Here is a 10220-nt window from a genome sequence, read left to right on the forward strand (position 1 = left end):
GCCGAACGTTGCCATCCCAGGGCCGGGCCTGCCACTGCCACCACCCGTCCTGACCCAGTACACCGATACGCAAATTTTTTTCAGTAAGTATATGTACAGTACTTGTAAATGAATTTTCTTTCTCGCTCTCTTTTTTGAAGAGAGAGTGTATGCACAAGTCGGGGGGAGGGGGAGAGGAAGAGGGAATCTTAAGCAGGCTCTATGCCCAGTGTGGAATCCGAGGTGAGGCTCAATTCATGACCCTGAGAGCAAGACCTGAGCCAAGATCAAGAGTCGAACACTTAACCGACCAAGCCACCCAAGCGGCCCCGTCTTCTCTTCTTTATGATTTTCTTAATGTTTTCTTGTCTCTAGTTTACTTCATTGTACGAATACAGTATATAATACATATAACGTATAAAATATGTGTTAATCATATTGGTAAGGTTTCTGGTCAACAGTAGGCTATTTTAGTAGTTAAGTTTGAGGGGAGTCAAAAGTTATACAGATTTTTGACTGTGTAGGGGATTGGTGGCCCTAACCCCCATGCTGTTCAAGGGTCAACCATACTACCAAACTAAATTCAATAGCACATCGAAAGAGTCATATACCATGACCAAGTGGGATTTATCCTTGGGATGCAAGGTTGGTCCAACACATGCAAACCAATCAATGTGATACACAATACAAACAGAAAGAAAGACAAGTATTACATCATCTCAATAGATGCAGAAAACACATTTGACAAAATTCAATATCCAGTCATGATAAATAAAGTCTCTCAAACTTCAACACAATAAAGTACATCTATGAAAAATCTACAGCCAATATCATAACCAATGAGTTAAAACTGGAAGATTTTCCTCTAAGATCCAGAACAAGGCAAGGTTCCCCACTCTCACTACTGCTATTCAACACTGTCCTGGAAGTCCTAGCCAGAGCAATCAGCCAAGAAACAAAAATACACGGTATAGAAATCGTAAAGAAAGAACTAAAATTATCTATTTGCAGATAGAATCATCATATATGTAAAAAACTGTAAAGAATCCACAAAAAACTACTAGAACAAATTCAGTAAACTTAGAGGCTACAATTATCAACATACAAAATTCTCACTTCTAAAGACTAAGGAATGAACTATCTAAAAAGGAAGCTAAGAAAACAAGCATTTATAATAGCAACAGAAAAAATACTTAGGAAATAATAAAAGAGGTGCAAGACTTCTATGTGTTGAAAATTATAAAACATTGATGTCTTTATAAATTACAAAGCTTCATAAAATTATAAAACACTGTGTCTTTGAAAATTTCCTTCATCAATGTTTTAGAATGTCGTGGATTGGAAAAATATTGTTAATATGTCCATACTACTCAAAGTAATGTACAGATTCATTGCAACCCTTACCAAAATCTTTTTACAATGACACTTTATACACAAATAGAAAAACTGAAAAAGAATTAGTATGGAACCATGAAATACCGCAAATACCAAAGCAATCTTGAGAACAACAAAGCTGAAGACATAATGCTTTCTGGTTTGAAATCATATTACATAGCAACCACCACATAAAAACAGATAAAGCAATGGAAAAGAGAGAATCCAGAAGTAAACCCACACATTACAGCCAACTTCTCTTCCACAAGTGTGCCAAGAACACACAATGGGGATAGGATACTCCTCAACAAATGGTTCTGGGAAAACTGGGTAGCTACATTCAAATAATGAAATTATACCCCTAACATCATACACAAAAATCACCTCAAATGGATTAAAGAATTAAACCTCAGGCCTGAAACTACAAAACTCCTAGAAGGAAACAGGGAAAAATCTTCTTGATATTGGTCTTGGCCATAACTTCTCAGATAGGACACCAAATTACAGGCAGCAAAAGCAAAAACAGACAAATGAGACTACATGAAATTAAAAAGATTCTGCATATCAAAGGAAACAAGGTGAAAAGGCAACCCACGGAATGGGAAAAAATGTTTGCAAACCATATATCCAATAAGGCATTAATAACCAAATATATATAAGGCACTCCTACAACTCAATACTAAAAGTGTAAGTAACCTGATTTAAAATGGGCAAAAGACCTAAATAGCACTCTTTAAAGAAGAAATTCAAATGGCTAACAGGGACATGAGAAGGTTCTCAACATCTCTCATCAGGGAAATGTAAGCCAAAACCACAATGAGGTATCACTGCAGGCCTGCTTGGTTGGCTTTTATCAAAAAGACAAAAGATAACTAGTGTTCGTGAAGATGTGGAAAAAGGGAGCCCTCATACACTGCTGGTGGGAATACGAATTAGTACAAACATGGAAAACAGTATGGAGATTCCTCAAAAAATTAAAAGTAGAACTATCAAATGATCCAGTAATCCCATTTCTGGGTAAATGTTTCCAAAGAATTGAACGCAGAAGAGCAAAGAGGTATCTGCACTCTCATGTTCTTTGCAGCATTATTCAAGATAGGAAAATGACCTAAATGTCTGTCGGGAGATGAATGAATAAAGAATATCACATTTCCTTTAACCATTTGTCTGTTGAAGTACATTTATATACACGTATGATGGAGTAATAGCCTTAAATAGAAAATCCTGCCACTTGTGACAGGATGGATGGAGCTGGAGGACAGTATGCTAAGCAAAATAAACAAGATACAGAAGAGAGATACACTGAATGATCTCACATGTGGAGTCTAAAATATTCAAATTTGGGTGCCTGGGTGGCTCAGTCGGTTAAGGGTCTGCCTTTGGCTCAGGTCATGATCCCAGGGTCCTGGGATCGAGCCCCACATTGGGTTCCCTGCTTGGCGGGAGGTCTGCTTCTCCTTCTCCCCCACTTGTGCACATGCATGCTCTCTCTCAGTCTCTCTCAAATAAAAATCTTAAAAAAACAGTAATAAAATAAAATATTCAAATTCACAGAAGCAAAAAGTAGAATGGTGGTGGCCAGGGGTGGGGTGGGGGGGAAATGTGATGATGTTGGTCAGAATACAAAGTTTCAGTTATGCAAGATGAGTAATTTCTGGAGATCTAATGTATGTACCTCATGGTGCCGATAGTTAACAATAACGTTTTTTTTTTTATGTTTTTATTTTTAAAGATTTTATTTATTTATTTGACAGAGAGACACAGCCAGAGAGGGAACACAAGCAGGGGGAGTAGAAGAGGGAGAAGCAGGCTTCACATGGAGCAGGGAGCCCGATGGGGGGCTCGATCCCAGGACCCTGGGATCATGACCTGAGCTGAAGGCAGACGCTCAACGAGACTGAGCCACCCAGGTGCCCCCAATACTGTTATTTTACGCATGTAATCTGCTAGGAGAATACATCTTGAATGTTCTCCCTACACATGCACACACAACCTAAGTAGAAGTAATGTATATATTAATTAGGTTGACTGTGGTGATCATTTCACAATATATACACATATCGTGAAACACCAAATGCATAACTTAAATATATGCAATTTTTATATGTCAATGATATCCCAGCAAAACTGATTTAAGAAGAAATAAAGGATTATAAGAAAGAACTATGAACAACTGTATGCCAACAAATTAGATAAGCTAGAAAAAATGGACAAATTCCTGCAAACATAAAACCTACTAAGACTGAATCATGAAGAAATTAAAGTTCTGAATAGATCTAGAACTTTTAAGGAGACTGAAACAATCAGAAAGCTTCCAGCAAAGAAAAACCCAGGACCAGACAGTTTCACTGGTAAATTCTACCAAGCATTTAAACAATTAACACCAATGTTTCACAAATGCTTCCAAAAAACTGAAGAGGAAGGAAAACTTCCTAACTCACTGTATGAGGTAAGCATCACCCTGACACTTAAGAAGGACAGACACTACAAGAATTGAAAACTACAGGCCAACGTCCTTCACGAATACTGATTCTAAAATCCTCAACAAAATACTAGCAAATACAACTTAACATTTATTTATTTATTAATTTTTTAAAGATTTTATTTATTTATTTGAGAGAGTGAGAGAACGAGAAACAGCATGAGAGGGGAGGGGGTCAGAGGGAGAAGCAGGCTACCCGATGTGCTGGGAGCCCGATGTGGGACTCGATCCCAGGACTCCGGGATCATGACCTGAGCCAAAGGCAGTCGCTTAACCAACTGAGCCACCCAGGCACCCCTAACGACATTTAAAAATGATTATACATCATAACCAAATGGAATTTACCCCCAGAAAGCAGGGACAGTTTAACATTCAAAAATTAATGCAATACACCACATTAGTATAATGAAGGGAAAAAGCTCGCATGATCATTTCGACTGTTGGGTATCTGACAAAATCCAATACCCTTTTATGATAAAAAGCAGTAGTTAATAAACTAGAAAAAGAAACAGAATACCTCAATGTAATAAAGGCCTTTAAGGAAATACCACAGGCAATGCTGTAGTCAATGGTAAAAGACTGAAAGCTTTTCCCCTAAGATCAGGAACAAGACAAGCATGTCTGCTTTCAACACTTCTATTCAACACAGTACTAGAAATTCTAGACAGTGCAGTTAGGCAAATAAAAACTAAAAGGCGTATGAATTGGAAAGGAAGAAATAAGATTTTATCTCTGTAAAGTTGCAGGATATAAAAATCAGCTGTATTTCTATACACTAGCCATGAACCACCAAAAAAATTAAGAAAACAATTCCATGTATAATAGCATCAGTAAGAATAAAATACTTAGGAATAAACTGAACTATGGAGGTGACATATCTGTACACTGAAAACTACAAAATTATAAAATAGAGATAAAATAAATAAATAGAAATAAACTAAAGACCTAAAGAAATAGAAAAATATCCTATGTTGTTGAATTGGAGGACTTCTTATTAAGATGACCATATTACGTTGGGGTTGAACTGTGTCCCCCCAGAAAGATTACCTGACAGCCTAATTCCTGGTACTTGTGAATGTGACTATTTGGAAGTAAGTCTTCACAGATGCAATCTAATAAGAAGTCATACTTGATTAGGCTGGCCCCTCCTCCAATATGACTGGTGTTCTTACCAGGAAAATTTGGACACAGACAAGAAGGGAAGACAATCATGTGAAGATGAAGGTAAAGACTGCAGTCACATGCTGCTACAAGCCAAGGAATTGCCTGGGCTACCAGAAGGTCTAATAGGCAAGGTCTAACAGGTCTATCAGAAGGTCTAATAGGCAACATATGCTAGGGATTTCAGAGAGAGCACGACCCTGCCAATACCTTGATTTCACACTTCTAGCCTCCAGAACTGTGAAAGAATATATTTGTTGTTTTAAGCCACTTCATTATGGTGGGGGGGGGGGGGGGGGGGGATAAGAAGTACTGTGTAAAGGTAAGAGACTATTTGGAGTGAAGAAGTTTTGGAAAATAGTAGTTCTGGTTGCAAAACACTGTGAATGTACCATGCAACTGAATTAACAGATTAACTTCCATAGAAGGAGTAGAGAAAGTTATCAGAATCTATCCTATAGGATGCACCAAGCCCAGAGAGTTTCACAGAGAATTCTACTAAACTTTTAGAGACTATAGATTTCCCCTGCTATCCAAAAGTAGAGCATTCTATTTTTTTCTTGAAGATTTTAATTTGAGAGAGAGAGTGCGAGCGTGCGCACAAGCAGGACGAGCAGCAGGCAGAGGGAGAAGCAGGCTCCCTGCTGAGCAGGGAGCCCAACGTGGGGCTCGACCCCAGGACCCTGAGACCACAACCTGAGCTGAAGGCAGACCCCTAACCAACTGTGAGCCACCCAGGCGCCCCCGAAAGTAGAGCATTCTTATGAAACCTTTTGTAAGTTGAAATGTCTGTGTAAAGCACAGCAAATACCATTAATTTATATGGAAAACATCTTCATGTTCCCAGACCCAAAAAATAACCTCTTCTAGACTTGTCTTTAGCACACATCTTGCTAACAAAAGCACAAAATAAACCAAGATAAAGCACAGATGCTCACAGACACAGTTCACAGCGATGGTGGCTTGACGATAAGATGCTGAGCGGAGTTCCCAGGGGGCACTTGGCAGGGGCACTCTCGCTGCTCAGGGTGCCGGCTGCCTCTATAATGGCTTGCTGCAAAACAAACGCTGAATGTTTTCGCTTTTTTTGTAAAACTGAAAATCCTCTTCAGATTTCTTTCGATTAGCGGGAACAGGTACTAATGTAAGTCTTTCACTCAAGTGGCATAACGCAAATTTTCAAAAAGCAGGGGACACCTGTGTCTAGGAAAAAAAAACAGCCAAAGTGAAAATCATCCTGAATAAAGCAGCAGCATTTCAAACTGCCATATGCTGGAGACATAGCTTACAACATCAGGAATGAGACAAGGACACCCACTCTCGCTCATCAACATATTGGAGATCCTAGGCTGAGTGATAAGGAATAAAACTTGTAATGGAGACACAGAATTGGAAATAAGCAAATAAAACTGCTGCTATTGCAGATGACAGAGAAAACACAAAAGTATAAATTGTTAAAAATAAGAGGAAGAAGTGAAATGAGCCCACAAAGTTAAGGGCAGTTCTCGGGAAGAAGTGCAGGACAGGAAGTAGGGTGGGGAAGAGATACGCGCTTAGGTATCACCATTTATTATGAAAGAAAAATTAGAACGATTCTTCTCCATTACCCTGCCCTCCACCTTAATCACCTTTGTTTCAGCTCAGTTCCTTTTCTCCAGGGGACTCTATGCAAAGGGCCACTCCATGAGAGAGGATTCTCCGTTTTCACCATCAAAGGGTTTGACATAGCCTTCATCCTCCATGTCCTTGACTCCTCACTGTACCTCTCATTTCTCTGCCTGGGAGGGCTCTCCCCAGCTCTCCTGATATCTGGATGCTTCTCCACACTCACCTATCAGTTACTGGTATGTTTCCAGAGAAGCCTCGATTCCCTGCTCTCCCCCTACCAACTCCCTCAAAAAGAGCAGCCACTGTTAAGGAAAACTCCAGTTCTGTCTCCCTCCCTCATAGGGAAAAACCCAGTTCTTCCCTGCTGGGAGTCTTTCTCCTGTGTCTCTTTTACTCCTCACACAAAACACTGCACTCTTGACACTTCTGGTCACCAAATGTGTGGTGACTTTTCCCTGCAATAAAAACAAAGTCACACCACATCTCTGACACCATCCGCCGGGAGATAGTGGCGGGCCCCAGCTGAAGGGCTCAGTCCCACAAGACTGCCCCCACCCTACTTCAGATGCCAATAGCAAGTAGTTAAGTCCCCAAGTTACCCACAACTTGTCTGATTTAGCTACAAATCAGAGACTCCCATGACCCCCTCCTCAGGTTGAGTAATTTGCTAGAGTGGCTCACAGATCTCAGGGGAACACTTACTTAGGTTTACTAGTTTATGGAAAGGATGATAAATAGTAAGGATGAAGAGCCAGATGAAGAGATACACAGGGTGAGGTCTGGGGGGAGGGGATCCAAGTGCAGGAACTTCTGTCCTCGTCCTGTTGGGGTGCATCACCCTCCCAGTATGTGGAAGCTCTCCAAACCCCCTAACTACTTCTCAAAACATTTTTTCCAAGTTCAAGTTCAGGTGCTGCAGAGTGCCGGACACCTCCCCCAGCAGAACCTCCAGGGGCCCAGGAACCATTTGGGACAGGTTATTACCACAGAGGACCAACTCCTTCAGGTGGGTGGCATGAACGCTCTGGGACAAGTAGGTGATGTCATTCTCAGTGAGCCTACATCCATTGATCACCAGCATCTCCAGCGGTTTTCGCAGGCCACTGTGGAGAGATGGACACTGTTTACTTCTTAGAAACTGGAGTCTAGCACTACATACATTTGGGAAAGATCCAGAAATCTGGCCTGAGAAATTTGCACTACGCCTACCTCAGTCTGGATGCAAATGGTGGGAGCCATCTTCTGTAGTGGTTAAGAACACAGAGCCTGGAGTGAAACATTTCCCCATTCCCCACAGGACCTCTCTGTTTTCAGAGTATGGTGTCAGGCACACCTCTTAGCCTCAGCTTCCTAACGAGCCACATCAACACAATTATTACTCATGCTCCATAAAGTGTCGTAAAATTAATGAAATTTAGATATAGCTCCTACACATGGTAAGGCCTAGGTTTTATTCCGTGGAAGATTCAGGAAGATGGTTCCCCATGCTTTTATTCACTCAAAGACCAGGCCCCAGGAGAACAGCTCCCTATTCCAGGGCTTGCCACAGAGAAGTCTGAGAGACATAAATGAGGGGAATGAATTCACCAGATCAGCTGAGCTTAGATGTTGTGGGGGCAGTTCCCTCTCTCAAACACCACCCTCACAACTTACCATACTTATTCACCTTCTCTACAGAAGCTCTAGGAAGACAAGACCCTGATTTTGTTCAGGGTTTCATATCCATTCTTAGCTGTCTGCTTGGCATGGACTAAGTGCATGAGTGAAATGAGTGAGTGAGTGAATGCGTGAGTGGATGAGATGCCAGTTTCAAATGTGCGTCCTTCTCTTCTCTAGCAGTGGAGAGCCAATGGCTGGCCCAGGACCCCTGCCTTGGAGTCTGGGTCCAGCAGTGACTCTGTGGACTTACAGAAGGGGAAGTCCAGACCTGTCTCTGCACCGACGCAGCAATGCCCAGACACCCATCCCGGGATCCTGGCCTCTGTACCTTCAGACGACTTGCCGCATACTCACCTCGGCATCTGGTCCGAGAGACAGCCAAAGATGAGATGGAGCTTCTGAAGGTGGCCCAGCAGACTTAGCAAAGAGAAACAGTCTGCAGGGAAATCCCAGGGTATGTCGTTCATGACGAGGTGGCCCAGACTGCTCATCTGCCCTACGTGGGTGAAGAACTGGATGAGGTCCGACTGGAAGCAGAACCTACTCCTGTGATGAAGCCTCACCTCTTGGATGGTCTCCAGCTCCAGCATTCCCAGGATCTCTACGAGGCTGCGGAATGGCACCTGGTTGATGACCACGGTCCGACAGCGGAGGCGCAGACAGCCATGGCTCTTCTCGACTCTCTGCAGTATGTACGAGGAGAACCCCGACAAGTGGAAGAAGCCAAACAAACCACCGAGAGAAAAAGGTCTGTGTGGATTTCCACGGGTTCTTGGTGATGTGGAGGCTGTTCTCTGGAACTGGGCACAGCGGTTCTGCCTCCGGCTCTTCCAACATGTGCGTGATGACAAAGGGGGCGGGAGTAGTCTCAGAGCACTCCTCCCAGTTGGAGTGCTCAAAGTCATGGGTAAAACCCAGCACCTTCAGCTTCGATCTCCTGTGAGGAATGAGGAGGAGAGCAGAGACTGGGACTTTCCAGCCAGCAGAGCAGGGCTGGTAGGAGACCAGTAGCAGGAGACCCTGGGAAGGGGCCTCTGGGCCAGCCAGCAGCCCTGCCCACTGCCATCCACTATGACTTCGAAGGGCCCTCCTCAGTGCCCACCTTTCATACAGTGTGGGGATACCACCCAGGAACCTAGCCACACTCTTCACCACCTCAGCAGCATGATCAGCTCTGAACCACCCCAGGGCTCTCTTCTCAGAGGGACCCTGAGCAATGGCCTCAAGGCCTCACAATGATCGATGCTGTACCTGGTGGCACATGCTTGGGCCCCACGTCCCTGAATCCAGCTCCTGCTTCCTCAATTCACAGTGCCCCTACCAGCACCCCGTCTCTCCACTTACCTGGGGCATGCAGCATTGGTAGGAACCAATTCCAGCCCATCGAGGACAGCTTCCAACTTCTTGAGTTATTGACTGATCTCTTAACGATCCCAGACAGAGGCAGGGGAAGGGCCAGGCCTGCACCATTGCTGTCACAGTCTTTGTGTGTCCCCCATCAAAGGCTGCCGTGGACAATGCTGGGAAAAGGCCCACAGGGAGCTCCTCCAGGGCACAGACAGCTGAGTACTCATTATTCAGCAGGCTCTGTGCTGCAAGATCCAAGAGACTGGGAGGGTCTTGTCCGCTCATCTTCACTGACCTGGCACAAGGTAAGGGAAAATCCTGAGTGGATTTTCACAGACCTCAGCCTCCCTCTTTTGGGCCAGGACAACCCAGCCTCCACCACCCTTCTCAGCAGGAAGTGAGATCCCCGGAGGTCTCCCAGCCCTCCTTCCATCCTACAACTTCTAGTCCTAAATCTGCAGCTCACTCTCTCTCTGCTGGTGGCACCTGGTGTCCCTTACCCTGATCCCAGCTGGCTTAAAGAATAATTAGGGCTTTATCTCTGTTCCTTATTGTGCTTCAGAGAGCATAAATTGTTTCAAACTTAATTTCCTGAACTTTGCCCAAGATC

General features: G+C 43.4%; 1 protein-coding gene across 1 annotated transcript; it reads right to left on the minus strand.

The window, feature by feature from the left end:
• Positions 1 to 7484: 7484 nt before the first annotated feature.
• Positions 7485 to 9421, minus strand: PRAME (PRAME nuclear receptor transcriptional regulator). Its single transcript, XM_034989094.1, has 2 exons — positions 8618 to 9421; positions 7485 to 7707 (listed from the first exon to the last, which is right to left on the minus strand). The coding sequence occupies exons 1-2, from the start codon at positions 9166 to 9168 to the stop codon at positions 7485 to 7487; spliced, it is 774 nt and encodes a 257-aa protein (XP_034844985.1). The 5' UTR covers positions 9169 to 9421.
• Between the last annotated feature and the right edge of the window lie 799 nt (positions 9422 to 10220).

The sequence above is a fragment of the Mirounga leonina genome, unplaced genomic scaffold (genome assembly GCF_011800145.1).
Source record: "Mirounga leonina isolate KUSES-001 unplaced genomic scaffold, KU_Mleo_1.0 Mir_481, whole genome shotgun sequence".
Classification (NCBI taxonomy): Eukaryota; Metazoa; Chordata; class Mammalia; order Carnivora; family Phocidae; genus Mirounga; species Mirounga leonina.

Excerpts from the sequence above, each read along its gene's own strand:
- PRAME (XM_034989094.1), bottom strand. The coding sequence starts at position 9,168 with ATGACTTTGAGCACTCCAACTGGGAGGAGTGCTCTGAGACTACTCCCG. Across the intron at positions 7,708-8,617 it reads CTCTCGGACCAGATGCCGAG|TGGCCTGCGAAAACCGCTGG; the intron begins GTGAGTATGCGG and ends ATCTCTCCACAG.